Source organism: Sinohyriopsis cumingii, chromosome 18 (genome assembly GCF_028554795.1).
Source record: "Sinohyriopsis cumingii isolate HCF-2022 chromosome 18, ASM2855479v2, whole genome shotgun sequence".
In the NCBI taxonomy this organism is placed as follows: domain Eukaryota; kingdom Metazoa; phylum Mollusca; class Bivalvia; order Unionida; family Unionidae; genus Sinohyriopsis; species Sinohyriopsis cumingii.
Window position 1 is genome coordinate 13394162 of NC_142978.1, and position 25320 is coordinate 13419481.

The following is a 25320-nucleotide window of genomic DNA, read 5'->3' on the forward strand; positions in this document are numbered from 1 at the left end:
ATAATAAAACGAATTTTGTATCTTTTCAAATGTTAAATTTATTTTTAAACGGTTAACGTTTACTTGAAAATCACAATCTGTGAATCTGAAAAGAGTAGATAAAAAGAATTTTAGCACGCACGTATGTCTTATTAAATGAAAACATGACGATACATTTCCGGTTGTAAAAGTGGTTAGAGCGTCCGCCTCGGATGTTGGAGGTCGCGAGTTCGAACCTCGGCTGAGTCATACCGACTTTAAAAAAAAATCAAACAAGCAGCTGCCTCGCGTGGCGCTCAGCATTAAGAGGTTTGTGTTAGGACTGGTCGGCCTAGTGTCAGGATAATGTGACTGGGTGGGACATCATGCTTAGATGTCTGCGGCATGATGCTCCACATACAAACATACACAAAGACAAAATTAATTAATTTTCGAAGAAAATGAAGCAAAAATTTCAGCTGCGCTTATAATCTGTTGAAGTGAAGACTGAAAGATGAGGAAGAACACTACTAGAAACACGAATGATTGTAACCAAATCGTTTCTACTCACGTACGCAGGTAGTGAAAAGTGAACTAAGAAAAAAAATGGCCATTTCGTGCGTGTGAGAAAGATTCCGTTTTCATTACAATTTTGAAATCAAGAAATAAACACACTAAAGTGCAAAACAAACTTCCTCTTCAACATAAATTTTAAATCTTTAATATTTTTGATCCATACAATTAAAAATCTTTGTTACAATTCAAAACACGAATGTACAATTCCTGGAAGCTCAACCAAAAGTGTTCCAATCCATGAGGATCTCACGCACGTACCTTGAACGAATTAGTTCAATTTTCCTCCAATTTAACGAATTTCTAAGCATGATACATACCAACATACGCATTCATTTGCAAAACAGTGGACGTGCATTGCATTACAGCCCGCGATGAACACTGATTGGCTCAAACACATTTTTCAAAGGGGTGGTCAGTCCTGATATACCGATGAAAGAACCTAGTGTACTCGATTGAAGAAGCAAAGTCGTTCACAGCTTGTGACAAGTCAATATTAGTCTCAAGAAAAAGAAATCCTGATATACCGATGAAAGAACCCAGTGTACTAGATTGAAAAAGCGAAGTCGTTCACAGCTTGCGACAAGTCAATATTAGTCTCAAGAAATAGAAATCCTGATATACCGATGAAAGAACCCAGTGTACTAGATTGAAAAAGCGAAGTCGTTCACAGCTTGTGACAAGTCAATATTAGTCCCAAGAAATAGAAAATTGGAATGTTATATAGGCTCAGCTGCCCGTGATATCGTCTTCAACATTGACCAAGTAAGAAGTTTCGATTATACCTTTAGTTTATGACAGATCTTCACCATTGCAAGCATTTTCCTCTTTCAAAGACAAGATGCCAACCGATAACGTTATGACAATGCCATTCAGTACCTGGTGATGAGATTGAAATAAAGTCGTGACTGATTCTGTACCTGGTGTAACTTTCGCACCAATTTAAAACGGTTGACAGCGTGGGATAGCTTCTAGTCACGTGCAAACTGACACGTATAGACACTCTGTACCATCGCCGCTATGTATCCGTATCTGCTATCTGGCCATTTACTGCCCAAATCTGAATATTATCCCTACTTCGACCGAGGGACGGACAAAAATGTATGTGTGTTAAGAGCTGAACAAAATAGTTCCAAGTACTTGGCCCCTATACTTTGTTGAATTGTGATAATTTACTTAGATCAAATTACAGTCATGATACATGTTACAATTATTAAGATACAGCTTGATTGTAATTTGATCTAAGCAAAACTCTTCATTAAAGTATGTTATCGTGTGCTTTTGCCAAGAATATAACATTGTTTATGCTAACTGGAGCACTTCCGTTGTCAAATCTTTAGGAGATGGGTTGGTTTTTCACCTAGTCCAGCTCTTCAATTTCGAAAGTAATGGAATCTGATATGTAGTTGTTCATGGAAGTGATCTGTTTTGAGCACACAAAAAACCCACCCGACAAAAAAATAAATAAAAAAAAATGAAAAGTTTGCGAAGTTTGCAGATATACATAAGAAGAAGCTGATAAGCTTTATTGAATTCGACCGAGGCCTATATATTACAAGTCATTAATTGACGTATTGGAAAGGTAAGGAGGAGGAAAATGATGAGGGTGTTGATGGTGGTGGTGGTGGTGGTCATGATGGTCGTGGGAAAAAATAGGACTGGGTAATTTCATAAACATAAAGGTAAACAGAAGGACCTGACTGTAGTCTTTTAACCTCTTTAGAAGAAAAGGGGCACTTGTATTGTTTTTTCAGTCCCTTACATGGATAGAATTTGTACCTAATCAAACAATAACTATATTCTCGTTCAATACCAGATAAACGATTGTCCATTAAAGTCTAGTCGACTTGCCAAGAGACGTGAGCTAGCATTCGCATAGTAGATAGGATAACCTTACAAGTTTTACAATACACCAGGGCAGCCAATAAACAATGTGTACTTAGATTTTGTATGATAAACACGCGTTATCACCATATCTGCACCATATCAAGCCGTGAACATAGACCTGTTTAAACAACAAATGCCAGCTAACGCTAGGCTATTAACATATACAACGCTTTATTTGTTGAAGTCATTTCGTGCATTGTCTTCCAAACTGTGAATATTTCGAGCAGAGGTTTTAACATAGACTGGCTATAAAGAACGTCAAAAGTCCTTGAGATGTGTATACATTATTAATTGCGCATTAATGGAAGCCATATAATGTATTTATATTTAATTTTTAACAATAGTGTTACAACTTTATCCAAAACGTTTTTAGATGTTGATATTTTCGACCTGCACTCGCTCTACTCTGATAGAAATGATGACGCCAAAACAAAATATGAACGAAATTTCACTTTACAGTAAGTAATCTCTCTCTCTCTCTCTCTCTCTCTCTCCACATACTCACAATGATATTTCTATATATGCGTTTATCCATCTCTATAGTGAGTTAATGGAGACTTTATATGTATGTATGTATGTATGTATGTATGTATGTATGTATGTATGCATGCATGCATGTATGTGCGTGCGTGCGTGTGTGTGTATACAATATTTAAATGATTATATCCAAGTATTTTATTGACATTACATTTGCTAATTTGTTAACTGCAAGAGATGGTGCCAATATCTAATTGTGTATTTTTTTAAAATTTGCAGACCTCTAGAATAGATGTAAAAGTCTTTATTAAACCGAAAACATTCTACAATGGCATCCAACAAGATTAGTGACATTCTCGTGCAGTTTGTGACTGCACCACCTGACTGTAGGTTCGAGAGGGATTTGAACATGATTCTACCGATCATTATGATGAAAGCGCCATGTCTGAAAGGATTACGAACAGGTGGGTGGCAAGGATACGTATTCAAACACATATAATATAGACTAAAATTTATTTTCACCTGCACTGGGATTCGAAATTAACCTATGGTGAGCAACACAATTTTGATTTCAAACAAGTGGATCAAGGGAGGATTTACAAGACCGCTGACACCAAATTTCGGATGGAACGGCAGTGTCGTTATTAAATTCAGAGGTTTAGGAAAGACTTATAGTTATCCTTCTGTCAATAGTTTCCAATGTTATATTGCCTATGAACATTATGCTCTTACGCCAAAAAAACACAACAAACCCACAGTTAATTTATAATATCAATGTCAGCAAGTTTCCCTTGGTTTTCTTTTGTCCGTCTAAAGGACTTGCCTTTCAGATTATCTAATTACCACCTTACCAACGCGCTCTTCAGTTTTTCGGTTGAACTTTCAGAGCGTTAGCGGCTGTCTCTTTGTGTGGATTTGTGTAGCAATGTACCACCGTAAATAAGGCATTAGAAACTTTCCTCCTGTACGATTTAAGTACCTTAATGAGTTTTTAATGGCCACTTTCGAGTTTCTGTGTTGGTTCGTATCTTCTTCATTTAAATCCATTGTGGAGGCTTCTACTTCATGGTGTACGTGGACTGTTGGGGAATGATGTGCATAAAACATGCATACCCAAAACAGCAATTTAAATGTAATTTTCCTGGGGGTGGGGTGCGGTCAAGAACATTATGAAAATCAAATTTCGTATGTGATTTCAGCTAATCTGTTACTTCACTATATTCTTCACATGTTTCGATCTAGTCGCATTCACTCCGAAGTAGACCTGGAATGGAAGAATCCACAATGGATACATGGGGGAAAGGCTTGGGGTGTCTTCTTTGTGGTGATATTATCAAACGGTATAACTATCGAGGGAGCAGATTTCGAACCGCGAGAGTTCGTTACCTTTTGTTAATCAGGAGTAGGGGTATGCGATTTTATCGCCAGTTTCCCCCTTCCTTTAGATAAAACTGTTCCTGTCTTTGCACGTCATTAGAAAATTTTTATTTTGATGCTGATTTGTGGCAGCAAACTTCAACAGTTTTATAGAGATGCTTCATCTATGAACTGTTTACCAGTCGTGTTTTTCGTGGAATTAATTCTAATCAAAATAATCATAACTAAATCGTGTATTTCTCAAGTGATTTGCGATATATATATATATATATATATATATATATATATATATATATATATATATATATATATATATATATATATATATATGTATATGTAAGATGAGTCATGTATCAAGTGCGTCAATTCATTCATAATATGCCATGGATGAGTCGTACTGTCAGTACAAGTAAACATCACTTGATCAGACAAGGACATGAATTTTAGCGAGAAGCCAAGCTAGCCTAGTTCTTTATTGGTCGGTGTTATAACAGATGATCTGTTTACTGGCAGAAGGATTTCTAAATGCCAAAATGAATCATTCCAGCTTCGTATTGCATTGTCTCTAATGCGTATTGGAAATCTATATAATATAATTATTTTATAGAATTGGTGCCTTCTTAGTAGTACTATCAGTCTTGAGGGAGGATTAATTAATTTTTTTAAATTTAATCACTCGTTGGAATTACAGTGCTCTAACATTCATTTAAAGACTATTTGGATACATAATAGATGTAATGGAATTACTGTGAATTCATTTAAATACATGATGGGATTATAACATGGCGATTCATCTATAGTATTGATGTATCATTACAATACAGACTATCATTTGGGATAGCTTTGGAACTCATTCGGATTACTCGAAACTTTTGGAATTTATAGAACATTTGGGACTTTAAGAATTCATCCACCTTACTGAAAGTTATTTTTAATTCTTTCACTTTGTATTTTAGGGAAGTAAATTGTATTATTTTTTTTTTCAATTACACAAAACTTGTTGGTTTTGCTCTCTCTTGGTACTTATTTTAAGACCATAGAGTCGTAAAATAAGATAATTATTATTTATCTGATGACTGGAAGAATACATGAATATTTCCGACGCTATTCATTCATTGTACCTCGTCAAGTGCAGGGTCTTGGCAGGTACTAAATCACCCCAATAAACAGATCACTTAAACATTAAAGAGCTTGACATCACCTGTTTTATTACATATAGCTGCCACAAGTCCACTTGATAACGTATGATATCAACTGGCTGAAGTTTTAATGATCACAAAAATTGGGGGTGGGGTGCGGATTAGTGGGTTATCATTATGTTCGAGCCCTCTTGTTCTTCTTTCAAGATGACCGACATTGCTGTAGTTTAGAACTGTATTCAGTTTAAATAACTCCACATATTTCACCAGAATGAAAACCTGTCTTGTACAAAAAAAATAATTTTTATAGTTTCGACTTGTGGCTACTGTCTAGTATCAAAACCATGGGAAGACTCGTTTCTTTTCTTTTTTTTTAAATTGAAAAATGATAGAGCGGACAGGAAGAGTTATGAAATAGCAAATTTTAATGGCAGTCTCTTTTTGGTGGCATCGTGACTGTCAATGCACAACAGAAGAATGTCGTTCTTTATCAACTTACTGTCCCAGATTGCATCCGGAAGGAGTAACATTATATTGTGTAGTTTGGATGGATTTTATGCTGAAGAGTCCAAATTAAGGGGAGTTAACACATGTTTTAGGAAAGGATGTAATACCGTTTTTCATCCACCTGTCCGTCTATTACCTAATTACTTTAGTTTTACACTTTTACCTTTAACAAAGTGTTTGGATACCTTGCACTTCAGATAAAGAATCTTCGTTTGAAATCAAAGAGTCAAGGTCACGGGGACTGAATAAGTGTTTTTTCCCCATCGAAAACCTGCACAAAACATTGTGAAGTCTTCAATTTGATGTATGGAAAATCCTGTTGATTTGGAGTCAAAAGGTCAACGGTCAAGGTCATTGTGACTGAAAAATGAAAAATGGTTTCTGCACAAAACTTTAGCTATTGGCCATGTACTTTCACACATGTATGTGGATGGCTTACAATCTGTGTAAAACAGAAGCCTATTGACTTAGGGGTAAAAAAAATATGGTCAAGGCTACGTAATGAATGTAGAGAAATGGTATTCGCATAGTAACTTTAGTTTTAGAACACATGCCTTCTAAAATGTTTGATTCTTCTTAGAAGCAGACATGTGATCGAAAACTTCCTTAACAGGGAATGAAAGACCTACAGTATATACGTATGATCAATGTGAGATATCTCCAGATGTGTTTATTGTAGAAGAGATGAAGACCTAGAAGTATAGTTGTCCACAGATAAGCATGGTCTGAGACTCTAATTTTGGAGCCTTCGGTATAAGTTCGACATTTGTTTCCCCCTTAATCCCATAACTACTTTGACTGGTTGCAAAATTCAACAAATGTACCTTGCAAACAACTTGAAGATTACATGACGAAACTGGTAACTGAATTATATAACTCTGTTTTCTTTTATTTGGAATTAATTTAGGCAACATCTCAGATCATTTTCCTGTTTAGGGCGAGGATGGAGATACTCTACTTTGATCACTACCATACACACATTTGTTTTCTTAAATCGTTGATAAAAATCCGTTATTGAACTCTACTCAATAGCAAAAATCTAATCTATATGAAATACTCAGATATCGAATGTAAAATAATTACTTATACATTCGATACTTGCTAGTGTTCATATTTGGTCTATTACATACATATTGTTTTTTTTTCTCTCGATACTTGCTAGTGTTCGTATTTGGTCTATTACATACATATTGTTTTTCTTCTCTCGATACATGCTAGTGTTCATATTTGGTCTATTACATACATATTGTTTTCTTTCTCTCGATACTTGCTAGTGTTCATATTTGGTCTATTACACACATATTGGTTTTTTTCTCTCGATACTTGCTAGTGTTCATATTTGGTCTATTACACACATATTGGGTTTTTCTCGATATGCTAGTGTTCATATTTGGTCTATTACATACATATTGTTTTTTTTCTCTCGATACTTGCTAGTGTTCATATTTGGTCTATTACACACATATTGGGTTTTTCTCGATATGCTAGTGTTCATATTTAGTCTATTACAGATGTAGTGGCTTTTCGATACATGCTAGTTTTTATATTTGGTGTATTACAAATATGGTGGTTTGTCGATAAGTGCTAGTGTTGATATTTGGTCTATTACAGATGTAGTTGCTTTTCGATATTGCTAGTTTTTATATTTGGTCTATTACAGATGTAGTGGCTTTTCGATACATGCTAGTGTTCATGTTTGGTCTATTATAGTTATAGTGGTTTTTCTATACATGCTAGTGTTCATATTTGGTCTATTACAAATATGGTGGTTTGTCGATAAGTGCTAGTGTTGATATTTGGTCTATTACAGATGTAGTTGCTTTTCGATATTGCTAGTGTTCATGTTTGGTCTATTATAGTTATAGTGGTTTTTCTATACATGCTAGTGTTCATATTTGGTCTATTACAAATATGGTGGTTTGTCGATAAGTGCTAGTGTTGATATTTGGTCTATTACAGATGTAGTTGCTTTTCGATATTGCTAGTTTTTATATTTGGTCTATTACAGATGTAGTGGCTTTTCGATACATGCTAGTGTTCATATTTGGTCTATTACAGATATAGTGGTGCGACTTCTTCAAAGGGCATCGCACAGAATATGCCATGATGATGAGATTATCGTCAAGCAAAGGGAGATAGGCCAGGAGTAAGTCTTGATTACTATTTGAGTCAATTCGTTTATTATTATAATCGGACCATATACACAGAAATGTGCATAAACTCTCAAGAGGAAGTGTATATATATATATATATATATATATATATATATATATATATATATATATATATATATATATATATATATATATATATATATATATGTATATATATATATATATATATATATATATATATATATATATATATATATATGTATATATATATATATATATATATATATATATATATATATATATATATATATATATATATATATATATGCACCCCAGCCCCCTCCCCGTTTAATCACATTTTTGAATATTACCCTTGTTTAGTTATTATAATGTAACGTTGTAAGCCTCATTTTGGCGCCCCTGTACCTTGGCGCCCGGGGACATATGTACCCTCCGCCCCCCCCCCCCAGCTACGCCTCTGTATATATATTACAATGATTCCATCAAAGCAAGTTCGAGATCATACATTCAGCTTAAGTGTGCATGAACCACGTTACAAGTAATCAACATCATTGTCGTTCTCTTAGTTTGGTTTTGTTTTTCTTTCTCATTTTTGGGTGGCATTGTATTTATTGTGGTTTCCCCCTCCCCCTCCTCTCCCCCACCCCCGGTTTGAAGATCCATTTGTTCACTCCTCTTGAATCCTATTTCAAAAACTAAAATGTACACTGTTTATTTCAAAAACTAAAATGTACACTGTTTATTTAAAAACCCTTAAACTGCTAACTTACCTACATATATACCTACCTATTTATAAACTAGTCAACCGATTAATCAACTGTGTGTGTGTGTGTGTGTGTGTGTGTGTGTGTGTGTGTGTGTGTGTGTAGTTCTAATGATCGATGAATAACTACTTAATATATAAATCAAATGTGTGTGTGTGTGTGTGTGTCTGTGTGTGGTTCTAATGATCGATGAATAATTACTTAATGTATAAATCAAATATTTAAACGCAGAGTCAACTATATTCACAGATTTTTCATCATTATCCGTGGTTCTACCTCCGTTTATATCGATCCAAAGCTAGAAAACGAAAACGAAGACCTGCCGTCCCAGGAAAAAAAGTCGGCAAGGAGCAAAAAGGAAAAAGCTGAGGTCAAGAAAAGTGGCCCAAAAAAAGAGCAGAACTGGCGGCATATAGGTGAAGATAAGCATAAAGAGAAAAAGGACGAAGAAGAAGCGAATAAAGTAGAGAATTTGGAGAAAGAGACAAAAGACCAGGACGGAGATAAAGACAATCTTGCTGGAGGCAAAAATGACAAAAAGGACTACCTATACCGGAAAAAGTTTGGAAATCTTGTCAATACTTTAGGTATTATTTTAAACAGTTATTTCATTATGGTTTATGACATATGCTAAATATCCAGCAGTAAGATCTATCTTCAAATTGTCCATATAACTCACCCTTCACTTTATTTATCTAGCTGACAGGAGTGTATTATCCAATTTGTTCGACTTTTAGACTGGTTCATTGTTTTAGGAAGCTTTGCTTGACAAAATGTCAAAAACTGGATGTCAAAAGGTTTCAGAATATACACTCGCCATCTGGAGGAGTAATTTCAATGTGAATGCCAATAGAAAATACCGAACCTTCATACGAACCTCAGTTGTCCATAAAATGGTGTGTCAGACATTCTTAAATCTTACCACCTATCAAAAAAATTATCTGGAGACAGCTAAAACTCGGGATTTAATATTCAGTGACGATAAAAACGGTCTTATGTGATGGGTGTGGCGGGTTAGGGTGGGGTAGGGTGGGGTGGGGGATCCATTCCACTACGCGACGACACGGTTAAGGAAAGCCACTGATGCAGACGAACAAGAAAGAAAAGAGCAGTACATATCAAATACGGAAAAACGAGAATATTAAATGCTTATAAGTGTGTGTGTGAGAGAGAGAGACAGACAGAGAGACAGAGACAACGAGAGAGACAGAGAGATTTGGATTTTTGACGTAGCTTTAAACAAAATTCAGTGTGGCAGTTGTATTGTAATATCTAGCACTGGGGCATCATGCCACAGACATGTAGCATGATGTCCCACCAGTCACATTATCCTGACACAATGCCGACTAGTCCTAACACTAACCTCTTAATGTTGAGCGCCTAGCGAGGCAGCTGTTATTAACATCGACTGGGGTTCGAACCCGCGATTTCTCGCATCCGAGGCGAACGCTCTAACCACTATGCCACCAGAGCAGTCCAAATGCTTATCAGAAAGTATCATCATACGTAATGTAAGTTTAATCAGGACTTTGGGTATGCTAATAAATTATTTTCCGCTTTATTTAGGTCGTTATGAGTCATTTGGAGAACTCGCCTTGTTGTACCCCTCCAATAGACGGATGGCCTCGGTTATCGCGGACGAAGCTACAGATCTATTGGTTGTTACCCACGACCTGTTTAATACTACTCTCAGGGTAAGTGTTCACTACTGGTCTTGATTCCGTAGTTTCCAGAAAGTTCTCATGGGGCATTTGCTTTTTAGAAGCCATGAGAAAAGCTTGATGGCATCTTTCACAAGCTGCGAGAAATGTTAGATCCATAGTTTCCACTAAAACGAGATCACATTCTATCTGTATGGGTACATGGATAGGTTGTCGAGTTTCAACACGGCAATCGACTTGATTTATGGTTTCAGTCCCTCGAACACGGCAATCGACTTGATTTATGGTTTCAGTCCCTCGAACACGGCACTTTGTGCGTTATGATATTGACCAAAACCAGACTTAACTGGACTAAAGACCGCTCAACGGTAAGTGTTTTCGATCCTATACTCGGTAAAGGCCGCTCAACGGTAAGTGTTTTCGATCCTATACTCGGTAAAGGCCGCTCAACGGCAAGTGTTTTCGATCCTATACTCGGTAAAGGCCGCTCAACGGTAAGTGTTTTCAATCCTATACTCGGTAAAGGCCGCTCAACGGTAAGTGTGTTCGATCCTATACTCGGTAAAGGCCGCTCAACGGTAAGTGTTTTCGATCCTATACTCGGTAAAGGCCGCTCAACGGTAAGTGTGTTCGATCCTATACTCGGTAAAGGCCGCTCAACGGTAAGTGTTTTCGACCCTATACTCGGTAAAGGCCGCTCAACGGTAAGTGTTTTCGACCCTATACTCGGTAAAGGCCGCTCAACGGTAAGTGTTTTCGACCCTATACTCGGTAAAGGCCGCTCAACGGTAAGTGTTTTCGACCCTATACTCGGTAAAGACCGCTCAACGGTAAGTGTTTTCGATCCTATACTCGGTAAAGGCCGCTCAGCGGTAAGTGTGTTCGATCCTATACTCAGTTTACGAGATGTATTTGCTGTTAATCCAAATTTTTGATTGTATAATGGTATCATGCATGTACAGAAAAAACGTATTGCCAAGCTTTCATTATTGTAATAATTAAAGACATTTAATAAAGGCTATATCTTCGTTTTTTATACGGTTTCCAAATATATTTAATAAAAAATTGCCTTCCATTTATTGTACAAGAGCTTTCAAAGGTTTTAAACTTGTAATAATTATCAAGTCCTGGTCTGAGTCAATTATATATATATATATATATATATATATATATATATATATATATATATATATATATATATATATATATATATCCAGTTTCTTCTTAATTTCATGAAATAGTCTTGATAGTCTCCAATAGCTTAATACATTAATATTTTAATCCAGTTTTCACACAAAGTAGGTCATTACATTGTGCGTGTTTAATTTGAGTTTAATTTTGTTTTCATGACACAAAATCTGTAACATCTGGGGTTTTCTAGCCTTCTGGTTCGTTTTTATATCGAATCACTAAAGCTGAATGAATAACATACCTATAAACCATTCTTACCGCCTTCTTGTTCGTTTTGATATTGAATCACTGAGGCTGAATGACAAACATACCCATAAATCATTCTGATCGCTTTATTTGTTAGTTCTGATATTGAATCATAAAGACTGAATTATAAATATACCCATAAATATATACCAGTCTGAACTATCAGGATATCCATAGATCAGGATGATCGCCCTATTATTAGATTTGATATTGAATTATTGACTTTGAATGATAAGGTTGTCCATTCCCTCTGCAGGAATCTCAGGAAAAGGATCAAGAGGAAAAGAGGATGTTTGTACGTACCCATCCCTTTTTCTCAAAGTGGGCTCTTCCATTGCAGAAGCAACTCCAGTGGTCTTTACGAAGATCTGATTACAAGATTGGAACACAATGTATAAAACAGGGGGAGCCAATAAAGGGGCTCCATTTTCTTGCAGGGTAAAAATATCCTTTGTTCTTTCTGTTTTGTTTTCCTTTGTTAGAATCTTTTTAGGTTGTATAACAGTACGTGTTATTTTCATTTTTCTATATATAAAAAATATGCTTGGATTCCCAGGCCTGATGTACTCTGCGTATACTTGGATGTCATGGGCTCAATCTCGTTATCGTATTACCATAGGTTCAATCTCGTTGTAGTATTACCAGATCGTCGTAGAGAGAAAGAGCAATTTGTATCGAATCAATCAAATCACTGTTATCGCTTTTGAATTATTCATGAGCGCGACATTTTACCTTCGAATGCATCAAAAGAACACTGAACGTTCGGGGATCCGTTCTTTACGGCCGTCCGAGTATCCGTTCTTTACGGCTAATAATGAGCCCTCAAGCCTCGTTGTCAATTGAATGCCTTTCCTGCGTTAGTGTTAATTTCTTTGCTTGGCTCGCTACCGCTGATTTCTTTCGGTAATGCATGAGATACAAACTGGAGGGAACTCGCACAGAGATGGACTATTGCATAGTTCATAAAGTACTGTGAATTAGAGAAGAAAAAAGCTTCAACTATCCTATATCATTAGCACCAACAATATTAGTCAGTGTAATGACCCCAAAGGAGGGATCAAAGTACTGATAGTACCGAAACGTGAATTTTGACAATAATACATCTTTAAAAGGCCCGTCGTCAAAATATTTTTTTTCGCAAATAAGTTTTAATTCAGTAGGATTAAAAATGTGTACAAACAATATTAAAAAATGTATGCAATAGCCAAGAAATCAATCATGTCATCTGCTTATGACCAAATTAATGTGTGTGGAGTTCATGCCCAATAGTTTAAACGTATTTATGCGCTGAAAATGAGTAGAAAGTATATACATGCCGAAAAAATACAATATCTTATGCAAGTAGTAGTAATGACATAAAATATCGCAGAGCGTGACGATAAAAGTGTATTTGCATGTTAACATCGCAGCTATGACCTCTGCCAATGTTCACAGCAATTCATCAAAAGCTTTAGTACTAGTTATAGACACAGAAATTATCATAGATAACATATACATTTAATAGTTGATAAACACATTAAAGAATTACATGAAAACTATATGTACGTGTTGATCACATGTCAACAACTCATACTGATTTGACCATCCGTTCAGAATAAGGATCAAAACAATAGTTTTAAGATGGCAGCAGTATAAGATGCCGGATGAGCACCATTTTCATATCAGGCCATCTTCATATCTTAAGAAATCATTTCGTAAAACACCATGTTGATCATAACATCCGATAGGATGCGTCGCAATAACAAGATTTTCGAGATGGTCGCTTCGGCAGTAGAGTTGGATGTCAAAATCGTCACAATTTAGGACCGTATCTACGTGTCATACAAGTCTTTTAGCACAATCCTCATGCTAATAGGACCATCACTTCATGAGAATCGGCTACAACAAGAATTTCAAGAAGGCCGAAATGCTGTTCAAGGAGGGTAAGATTTTCATTGGAGACTGACTAGACCTCAGGAAGAATCTATACGCCACATTTCATGATGTTCTCACTCGTAGTATAGGTGGCGCTATACAGTTTCGCATTTTGCATAGGGTTAGGATTTTAAAGAAAAAGAATTTCCCCGGCTTTCCTCACTGGTTATACTGGCTATTTAAAAAAGGCCTTGTATATCTTAGGTATAATGCAAAGAACCTTTAATTCCCTTTATTTTGGTGTATGATTGATGGGTGTACTATGGGTTATAGAGTATACAGCTTGGCCTTACTTCAAATGTGCATCTTTCAAAAAAGTGCTAGCTCTACTTGGTCATTTTCACTTCCTGAACTTCAGAGGTAAATTGTATAAAAAAGAGCCGATAACTTTTTTTACATTTTATATATTTGGTAATTCATTCATTGCACTTTCAGAAGCTGGTATTGTCTAGTCTGGCAAAATTTATTTTCCCTATTTTAGCAGCTGCTGTGTATAGTGTACTTTAGACTAATTCAGACTGAATTTTTAACACAAGGGAGCAGTCATTTTAGTTAGCAGTGTGCTTAAATCATGTAAAATTTCCCAAAGTACAATATCCAAAAGAAATATCACCCACATTACATTAATGTAGCATAGAGGTATGCAAACATTCTCTCCACTGTGCATGCTTTAAATGCGAACTACTTCACCTTACATACGTCACTCTCTCAAAAGTACATATTATCTGGTGAGCGCCACCATAGGCGAGGTAGCGATAACAAACAAATGCTAACGGACGACGAAGAAGAGGCTGATGCCGCATACCAGACAGGCAGATGAGAGGACAGGAGACTGATTCCGCAATCCAGACAGAGGATGGACAGGATACTGATGCCGCATGCCAGACAGACGACTGACAGTACACTGATGCCGCATGCCAGACAAAGGAGGAAAAGTAGATTGATACCGCATACCAAACATAAAACGGATTCAAGCCTAAGATATACTCTTCCGGTCTTCCACATGTAGAGCTTAAAGCCACATTCAACCTTGAAGATAAAATTACAGACTAGCCTCCCTCACCGAGTCGCGCGTTAGGGGCTATTTTGAAGGTAAAAGTGAAGATAGTAACTATAGTTATGTATTTTGTTAAAGAAAGTCATTAGGACCTAATGGAAATGCACGCTGTATCTAAGGCAGTTTTTCGGACCCTTTATTTTGACATGTAAATTGATAGCGTTATGATTAAAATCTTTAAGCCCAACCTAAATTCTACATTGCTTTTCTGAAACATATTCATATCGTGTTAAAATAAGTTACTTTTGCGGAATTTACATCTGTAAAATATTGCCAAACTGAATACGGACGACTAATTTCTGGATTGCATCCACGGTGGTAGAGTTTGTATTTATTTTGCATGGATTCTTTTTATCTTTTCGCAAGGTGATGTTTTCTTTCATTGTTTGTAAACATGAATATGATGGTACGATGAATACAATCAGTTATCAATTTTCAACGTTTGCCATTTCCTTTTATTCTCAGTGTCTACGTCTAAAATTTATTCTGTCGTTGTATACTAAATTTTTGCCGAGAGGGAGGGCGTTCCGTAATTTCATGTTTTCTTTCATTGTTTGGCACAAAGAAATGTTCAGTATTTCAATATTTACCTGTTCGTTGTATTCTTTAATTTATTTGTTTTGTCTCTCTCTCTCTCTCTCTCTCTCTCTCTTCACACACACACACACACACACACACACACAGAAACACATGCTTGCACAAACAATTAATATACACACACAGAATAACAGAAACTGAAATTTTTTGTAAACATAATAATTATTATGAACGTATTTTTCTTGTAGTGGCCGTGCTCGACTGGCTGCGGAACCTTACAAATACAGGCAACAATTTCCGTTACTGTTTGGAGAGCCTGCAGGAAAACACAAGAATCAGAACCTTCTCAGGGAGGATACCACAATCTCAGAATTAGTGTTAGTACTTACCATTGTTTAACTCTCTCTCTCTCTCCACAGTGTATAATTCACAGTGCAATACGGAGCCATACAAGATACATATCCAGGTTTACCTCCCTTTCCACCCTCTTAATGTTAATGCCAGTTTTACAAATTACTTTCTCCTAAGAATTCTTGCATCATAACAAGTAAAGTCTAATAGTTACGCTGCAAGCATAATTCTTTATAATCTGACCTTTCAAAGAATTCATATAAAAGTATTTCACCTGAAATCAGACATTAATTCGCTCTCTGTCTCTGTCTCTCTCTCCGTTTCTATGCCTATCAATTGAGGGTTATATATCGTCAAGAAAATAACAAATGTTCGTGATTAATTGGTACAATTCGACTGCAGTAAAGGAATTAGACCCTACCATCTCCTTGATCTATTTCATGGACTCATAACGAGAAACATGCTGTAAAGACAATACAGTATGCGAGAGAAAGTATTTCTTCACGTGGTTCATCCCAGCCTGGCCTAATTTGGAATTCAACCCACTGTATCCGGCATTTTTATGTCATTTATTGTTATTCTGGATCTACTTGCTTTGTTTTCAGTTCCTTCAAGAAACAAGTGAAAGGTGGACGTCACCTAGCGAATATGGAACCGCTATCCTACATCCGACGTAGCGATGGATACGTCGCAGTTGAAAAGATTCAGTTTGATAAAATGATTGATCTGTGCTTTATAGAAGAAGGGGAGGTAATATGCGACTCCGAACTCCTCCTTGGCCTAGAATACAATTTGTTCAATGTTATTTGCTCCTCCGCCTGCACATTCTACACGCTAAACACGCGGATGTTTGATAGATTGATATTTAAGAAGAATTCTTATACTTTGAATATGATGAAAATTTTGACAGAAACAAAACTATCAAGAAGACTTGCCACGTCACAAGGAAAAAGAATACAGATTTTATCACCGCTATTGTTCCATATCTTGAATGTTCGAGTAGTCGACCCTTACGCTCCTGAAAAACCGCAAGATGTCGGGAACAGACTTCAAGTCAGTCAAAAATTAGATCGGTCAGAGACGGTTCTCGTTGACTGGTTCATGAAAGGGAAGACTCCATTGCTCCAACCAATCACAAAGAATGCTATTTATTACCGAGAACTGATACAAAAGAGGGCGCGGCTGCGAAAGATAGCAAGAATTAGAGGTCCACGAAAGACTGAGGAATATCGGTCCCTCCAAAGACGGATCAGAGATGCTTACCATTCAAACTATAAGGAAACTTTGAAGGCTCAAACTACAATGAAGAATCTCAGCATGAGAAGGGCAGAAGTTACTCAAGTTAGCAGATGGAAATGAATAAAACGAAAGATATGGAGATTATCAACTAGTTTGTTCCTATCAAAGTGTGTGTGAGAGAGAGAGAGAGAATATAATGTACTTACCTGCATTGTAATGTTGTTGACCGTACTTGCAAATATTCTTATATACTGATATAAACAATCAATCTATATGTGAGACACCAGCCAAGTTACGATTGTATACATATTTGTAATTGTAATTATAATGTATGCCCATGAACCGGTTGACTTAAGATGTGTGTGTTTGATATGAATTTTTAACGTAGCTTTAACAATTTTTCAGTCATATCGCTACGATGTTTGCAATGTGGCAGTTTTTAGTGATGTCTAGCACTGGGGCATCATGCCGCAGACATGTAGCATGATGTCTCACCCAGTCACATTATCCTGACACCAGGCCGACCAGTCCTAATACTAACCTCTTAATCCTGAGCGCCAAGCGAGGCAGCTGTTAGTACAATTTTTATAAGGCTTTGGTATGACTCGGCCGGGGATCGAACCCACGACCTCCCGCATCCGAGGCGGACGCTCTAACCACTAGGCCACCGGAGCGGTGCTAAAGAAGAATGTAGATATATAGATAAACTGACTGAAAAATCAGTCTGGACATAAATTTCAAACTCGTGTAAACTGTTTTTCTTCGTACTGCCCCTTACTTGTTGCAAAAATAATTATATTAATGTACTGCCTAAAAGCATGATTCAGCTCTTTTTGTCAGTTCTCAGATTGATGATTTAAATACAAAGACCAATGTACTAACGTAATGTATGTATATATGTAGACAGGATTCATAAATTATTATGTAAGCTCCATATGTTAGAGTATCTTGCATCCGCCCATGTAAGTGTGTTGAAATTTTATGTTACATGAGAAAGATTTTCGTTATAACATCTTGCGGTTTGTATGTAAGAAATAGATTTTGATCATCGTGTATTATATAAAACGGTTTGAGTACGAAATAGAGATTTTGATCATTATTGTATTATAAAACACGGTTTATGTACCAAATAAAGATTTGGATCATCATTGTATTATTTCAAACGGATTGCGTACGAAATAGAGATTCGTTGTATTAAAATTAAACGGTTTGTGTACCTTATAAAGATTTTGAGCACCATCATGTGTATCAACAGAGAGGTATCACCGTATGGAGGAAATAAACGTTAGCACAGAAAACCTATGCGTAAACAAAACACCACCACTTTCATTGCATACATTCAGGAAAACGTTTCATCACCAATAGAAGAAAAATAATTCAAACTTACGTTGTTGCACTGTATGAAGCCTCATTTGGAGGAAGTAATTTTGCAAATAAGGCCAAGACGCACACAAAATGCAAGTGCCTTTATGTCTTCTTATTTAAAGACTGATGAAAGCGGAGACCTAAGCGAAGAAAAAGGCCCAAGATGAATCACCTTCATGGCATCTGCACAACAGCCAAACGCAAAAATAGCCTGTCAAGCAGTGGCGTACTAAGGGTAAATGGCGCCCGGGGCAACGATGATGACCCAATGGGGTTTTGGTACCCTATGACCTCTGGCACCCGGGGCAACGCCCCGACCGCACCCTTCTCCGTTAGCACGCTACTGCGGCCACCAAATATGGGTCAGTCAGATGCTTTATACATGTTTTTAGAAATGCACGTGTTACGAAAACAACTGTTTCAAGGCTTCTCTGCGTTTTGTATATTCATTCATATTTAATCGCACACCAGAACCATTTGTCTAATAATCTAAAGATCCTGTTTTTGGACACTTTGAAGCAAAGCTGGCCGAGTTCTGGTTCAGCAGTTTTGTTTCTTTTTTTTACATAAAGTTGTGGCCTGCCAGTAGCTTCTCGTGGGTCGGTGGGTCTTCCCGGGGTTCTTCCTCCACCAATTATTATGTTGGCCGTCATGTATAGCCTATCCTGTGTTGAAAAATGGCGTTAAAGCCTAACAACAACAGCAACAACATAAAGTTGTGTGAATGTTTTTCTACTTTCTGTAACGGCAGACACATTTGATGGCATCACTTCTAGGAAGATGAAATCAAGCTAGGATATTTTCTGTCTACTTCGTCAAATTCTGTGAAGCGGTTATTTAGAAGACACTCATTAAAGTTTTTTTTTGTTGTCCTTTTTGTAGTAATAGCAGCCATATTTAAATGCAAACGGACATCGTTTGAAAAAAAAAACAACTTGAAATTTCTTCATGCCAGAATGTTTCCTGTAAAATCTGGTTCAATTCTGTTTAATGGTTCTTTTTGAGAAGAAGTCGTTTAAAAGATTTTCCATTTTAGTAATAAAAGCACATCTGAGCGGTTTTTAAGAAGTTATCGAAAGTTTTTGTATTTTAGTAATGGTGGTAGATTGACATCATATTTATAAATTTGCAAACTCTATATACCTCTTGGGAAGCCATTTAAATGATTTTCCATAATTAGAATTGCAATTATATTTGATCGTGAACTGGCACCATTTGTACAGAACTGAAAGCTCTTAATGCTTGAATATTTTCTGGGATATTTCAGTCAAATTACTGTAGTAATAACAAGATTTTCAAAACGGTAGTAGTGAATAGGGATACCCTACGGACAATGGGAATTAGCATTAAAAACACCCTTGGGACACTCTACGGACAATGGAAATTTAACATGGCGAAAAATCGTGGGACACTCTACGGACAAGGGGAATTTAACATGGGAATAAATCGTGGGACAATCTACGGACAAGGGGAATTTAACATGGGATTTTTTTTTTTTTAAAATTTTTAAAAAAAGGGGTAAGCAATGGAAAGGCTATCTCTTTTCGAGAAATATGGCTGGCCCTGAAAAGGGCCTTTGGGTTTATGTTAATGTATTCATAAACATAAATGGCACCGCATTGGTCTTCTTCTTGTCCTTAGGCTGCGTCTTACTGTTGGTCCGTACATCAGCACTCTTTTCAGGCATCCTTGTCTTTCGACGTAGATCCTACGTATCCACAGGCTGGTGTTTGTCCTGTGGACAACGGTCCACTTCGATCGGACATACATGAGCAAGTCTGTCCGAAACATCATGGAAGACACAAGGGTGGATGACTCAACTGTAGTCCACATCTTGAAGCGACGAGAACAGGTGAATCAATGCATTGAACGGCGCTTATTTATAGGCGGAGGAAGGATTGAAACGGATTGAGTTCATTCACCAATCCGAACACGCGTTACAGAATTCAGTCAGCCCGCATCCAATCCGAAGAGAGCAGTCTGTGACGTCACGTAGTCTATATAGATTCGCTAGCGCTTGTGTGCAGTCAATCTATGCGACAGTGATTCAACATGACGGAAACTCAGAAAACGATCCAATGGGGTGCACCAGCAGGGGAGACCGCCCAAGGGAACTCGGACTTACTTTCAGAAGATGTGAATTGGGATTTTGTGGATTTTCTCTCCTCGCAAGAATTTGTTCCGGAACCTTCGTTACCTTCTTCATTACCGCAAGTGGAGAATTTTAGACAGAGACAGAAAGAAGAATTGGAGAAATTTATACAACGACAAAAGGAAGCCGAACAAGTTTTTCTCCTACAGCAACAGCAGCAAGAAGAAGAGGTAAGAAAAAAACAACAGCAGCAACAGCAAGAAGAAGTAGTAGCAGCAAAGAAACAAGAGGGTGAAAATCAAACGGTCACGGTACTGTTGGACATTTTAGCGGAGTTAAGAAGTCTGAAACAAATGTATCAGACTTCTTTATTACGACCGAAGAGAATACGACCTTCCCGAGCCAAACACGTCAACCCTGTGACTAAGCCTACCGTACCACCCTTAGTGATTTCAACCCAATCATTATCATCATTACGCAGTCCAGAAGTAGGCCTTGGCCGTGGCAAAGGCATAAGGCAGTTAAAATTGATTGGTTAAACTCAACCCTGCACCATAAAGAAAAAGGCCCTTTTCAGGGCCACCCACATTTCTCGAAAAGAAATACAATTTCAATTTGCCAATAACTCAAAAAAACCCCACCCATTTTACCCTTATAGTACGTGTCTGTGTATGAGTGCGTGAGTGTAGCTTCTTATTTTAAAATCAAAACTCAAAGACTCTTACCTTATATCATTCATTTATTCTTTTCTCCATTTTTTACAATCCAATTCACAACACAACACTTTAATAAAAAGTTCATTGATTTCTTCTGTCTCCTTGTTTAGTCTCTCTGTTTTTTGAATTTCTTCACCGTCACACTCTTTTCCTCTTCTTCTTCTTCCTCCTCGCTTTCTTCCCTTCTTCTTTTTTTCTCTTGTTTCTTTTTCTTCACCTGTCTTCTTTCTTCCTCAGAAGAATCCCTCTCTTCCTCTGAAGAATCCCTCTCTTCTTCTGAAGAATTCCTCTTTTCTTCTGACTCCTCTTGTTTCTTTTTTGGGCAATCTGGAGACCAATGTCCTTTTTCTTTACAATAATAACAGGTATCTTGACTTTTGTCTTTTTTATCCCCTGTTTTTTTTCTTTTTTGACGGTCTGGACACTCTGAAGACCAATGCCCTTTCTTCTGACAGATATAGCAAGTATCTTGACTTTTATCTCGAAAGGAAGGAGAGTAGTCCGTAGGCTGGTCTGAAGAGAATTTTCTAATGACCCCTCGCAAAGCTCTGACGAAACGTTCCATCTGGTCAGTCTCTTCCATCGTTGTGCTCGGCTTGAGAGTGAAATGAATAGTGAAAGGACAAGACACACACCCTTTTATATACGCTGGTCTGCTATGACTATAAAGTAGTTTATGGTGTTTGAACTTGAGTCATTTGACTTTTTGCTTTCAAGATGAAACGATCCCATTCATTCGAGAAGAAAGAAGAAGAAAGTAAGAGGCAGAAACGTGATCTATCGCCTCGTACCAGGGCTGAAATCTTGGCACAAATTCATGCCAGTGATTTTGAAGAGGACATGAGTGAACCAGAATCCGAACCCTCTAAACCAAGTTCACCACCCTTTGTCAACCCTGAAAAGTACTATTCCATTCGAGAGACGGAAAAGCGCTCCTCTAGAAAATTTAGAACCACGGCTTACAAATACACGGTGAAGTTTAAAGATTTCAAGGCTGAAGTGCCGTTAGAGAAAGCAGAAGTGTTCATCACTGAGGTGTGGGATTCTTTGCTCACTGCACTCAAGCGACAATGTCAACCCAAAGAAGACGATCGCTTGAGACTTTCCATACAACACGACGGTTTGAAATCCCCTGTTTGGATCGAGTTTAGCACCCCTGCAGAATTGACTGCTTCCAAAGTCATGGACAAGATTCAACACGTGCAACAATCTAATGACCAGTTTGACATCACCGATGGAAAAGCCACACTGGACATGACCCACGTCTCTCCTCCTCAAGGGACTGGACGCAAAAAGATGTTATTGGTAGACGACCTTCGCAACACCAAAACAAGTCTCGTCCGAATTAACAACCCTCAAGACCAGATGTGTTTAGCCCGTGCCATCGTGGTGGGACGAACCTATGCCAACAAGAACGACACGGTAGAATGGAAAAGAACCTGGGACACTATTCAACGTTCCGACCGAGCCAAACAACGAAACGAAGCAGAACTCCTGTTACAACAAGCCGGACTGCCCAAAGACAGACCCTGCGGCATTCCTGAGATGCAAAAATTGCAAGATGTCCTAGCTCCACGATACACCTTGAAAGTGCACCCTCAAGAAATGCGCGGACCTCTATTGTTTCGATGCCAAGATTTTAAGGATGGAAAATACATTCATGTTTATCATCACGATGACCATTTCGATACGATTACCAGTATCACCGGATTTCTGGGATACGGTTATTACTGTGAGAAATGTGACCATGGTTATAATAATCGAGAGCAACACAAGCATTGTGGATTGAAATGCTCAGGATGTTTGGCCTCTTCACCCTGTCTGAGCGAAGAACCAGTGCCTTGTTCCACTTGTCTGCGCACGTTTGTCAGCCCTACCTGTTACCAACAACATCTGAAAACGCAAGGTTCACAGAAGAAATGTGCTTGTCAACTCCTGAGATTGTGCCCTACGTGTGAACAAGTCATATGTACCAATGCTGCCAAGGCACACGTATGTCGAGGAAAGAAAAAATGTCACATTTGTCACCACATCGTGGACTTGGAACACCAATGCTACGTGCAAAAATACCAACCCCCACCAGAGAAAGAGGACGGTCACAAGAAGAAAGGCAATTTCATCTTTTTCGATTTCGAATGCATGCAAGAGACCGGCATTCACATTCCTAATTTCTGCGTGGCTCATCGAGCGTGCGAGAAGTGCATTCAAGAACCTATCTTCAGTCATTGCCCTCACTGCAGCAAGATACCCGGAGGGCGTGAAAAAATCTTTCGGGGACCAAACACGTTAGCCGATTTTGCCCAATGGGTCTTAGACCCCGTCGACAAGACGTGGAGCCAAGAGGACATCGAACGTTACGGAGATTGTCATCGTCATGCCACGGTGATGGCTCACAATTTCTCCGGATACGATGGACAGTTTCTTTTGAGGTACTATACGGAACAAGGCACCGAACGTCCTAAAGTGACTTTGAACGGAGCCAAAATCATTTTCATGCAAGTGGGACAAGTGCAGTTTAAAGATTCGATGAGCTATTTGGCCATGCCTTTGAGTCGAATGCCTAAAACGTTTGGAATGACAGAAATGGCTAAAGGGTACTTTCCACACTTTTTCAATACGGAAGCCAATCAACATGCTGTTCTACCCCATTTGCCTGAGGTTCACTATTACGACCCCGACAACATGCGTACCGAACAACGAGAAGCTTTCTACGCTTGGTACCAGATTCACGCCTCGGACCCTTTCGACTTTCAGGAAGAAATGCTAAAGTATTGTCGTTCCGACGTGGACATTTTACGACGTTGCTGTGGAAAATTTCGAGAACTGTTCATGGAACACGGAGGGGTCGATCCTTTGAAAGAAGCTTGCACCATTGCCAAAGCGTGTTCCTTAGTGTACCGCCAACGATTCATGCCTGAAAACACCGTGGCTGTCATCAGTCCTCAAACGACCCACTATGTCAAGCGTCAATACTCGGTCAAAGCCCTACGTTGGTTACATTACTTGTGCGACAAGGAAGACAAATGGATTCAGCATGCCCGCAACGGAGGAGGCGAAAAGACCATTGGAACGTATTCGGTTGATGGCTGGGACTTAGAAAACCCCAAGATCGTGTACGAGTTTAACGGTTGCTTATTTCACGGATGTCCCGTCTGTTACCCTGACCGTGGCACTAAAAATCAGTTTTTGCAACGAACCATGGAAGACTTGTACCAGGACACTTGTCAGCGACGCCTAAAGTTAGAACAGCAAGGATACCAAGTGGTGGAAATGTGGGAACACGAGTACGATCACCGTATGAAAACCGATCCCGAGTTTAAACGCCTCGTGGAAAGTTACCAGTTCATGGACCCGCTGAACCCGAGGGATAGTTTGTACGGAGGAAGGACCAATGCCACCTGTTTGCTGTACCAAGCCGACGAAAAGAAAGGAGAAGAAATCAAATACTTGGATGTGTGTTCGCTGTATCCCTACGTGTGTAAATATTGTCGCTTTCCTGTAGGGCACCCGCAATTGCTGACGGAACACATCGACCTGAAAAACATTCGACAATACGAAGGCTTGATTAAGTGCAAAGTTTTGCCTCCCACGAACCTATACCATCCCGTCTTACCTCACCATTGTCAAGGCAAACTGATGTTTCCCTTGTGCCGTACTTGTGCCGAAACGTGCAACCAAGATCAACCTTGTCAGCACAGCCAGGAAGAACGGGCCTTGACGGGAACCTGGGTCAGCGTGGAATTGTTCAAAGCTCTGGACATGGGATACCAACTGTTAGAAGTGTACGAAATTTGCCACTTTCCCAAGACACAACAATACCCCAGGCAGAAAGGCATTTTCGCCGACTACGTGGATGCCTTTTTGAAACTGAAGCAAGAAGCCAGCGGCTATCCTTCCTGGTGTCACACTCCCGAAGACCAAATACAATTCAAAGAGAAATATTACGAACAAGAAGGTATCACTTTAGACCACATCGAGAAAAACGAAGGCAGGCGATCGTTTGCCAAAGTGATGTTAAATTGCTTGTGGGGTAAAATGGCACAACGACCGTGTTTACCCAAGACGGAATATTTGACAGAACCTTCCCGCTACTTCCAGATGATTTACGACAAAACCAAATACATGAAACGCGTG

General features: G+C 38.3%; 1 protein-coding gene across 2 annotated transcripts; it reads left to right on the plus strand.

The window, feature by feature from the left end:
• Positions 1-2537: 2537 nt before the first annotated feature.
• Positions 2538-18094, plus strand: LOC149776121 (uncharacterized). Of its 2 annotated transcripts, XM_089942372.1 has the most exons (8): positions 2538-2876; positions 3175-3359; positions 7977-8064; positions 9067-9404; positions 10384-10511; positions 12172-12353; positions 15672-15800; positions 16380-18094. In XM_089942372.1, the coding sequence occupies exons 2-8, from the start codon at positions 3224-3226 to the stop codon at positions 17131-17133; spliced, it is 1755 nt and encodes a 584-aa protein (XP_089798498.1). In that variant the 5' UTR covers positions 2538-2876; positions 3175-3223; the 3' UTR covers positions 17134-18094. The 2 variants fall into 2 exon arrangements, with proteins under 2 accessions (XP_089798498.1, XP_089798499.1); XM_089942373.1 differs by lacking the exons at positions 2538-2876; positions 3175-3359 and adding an exon at positions 4768-5418.
• Positions 18095-25320: the final 7226 nt, after the last annotated feature.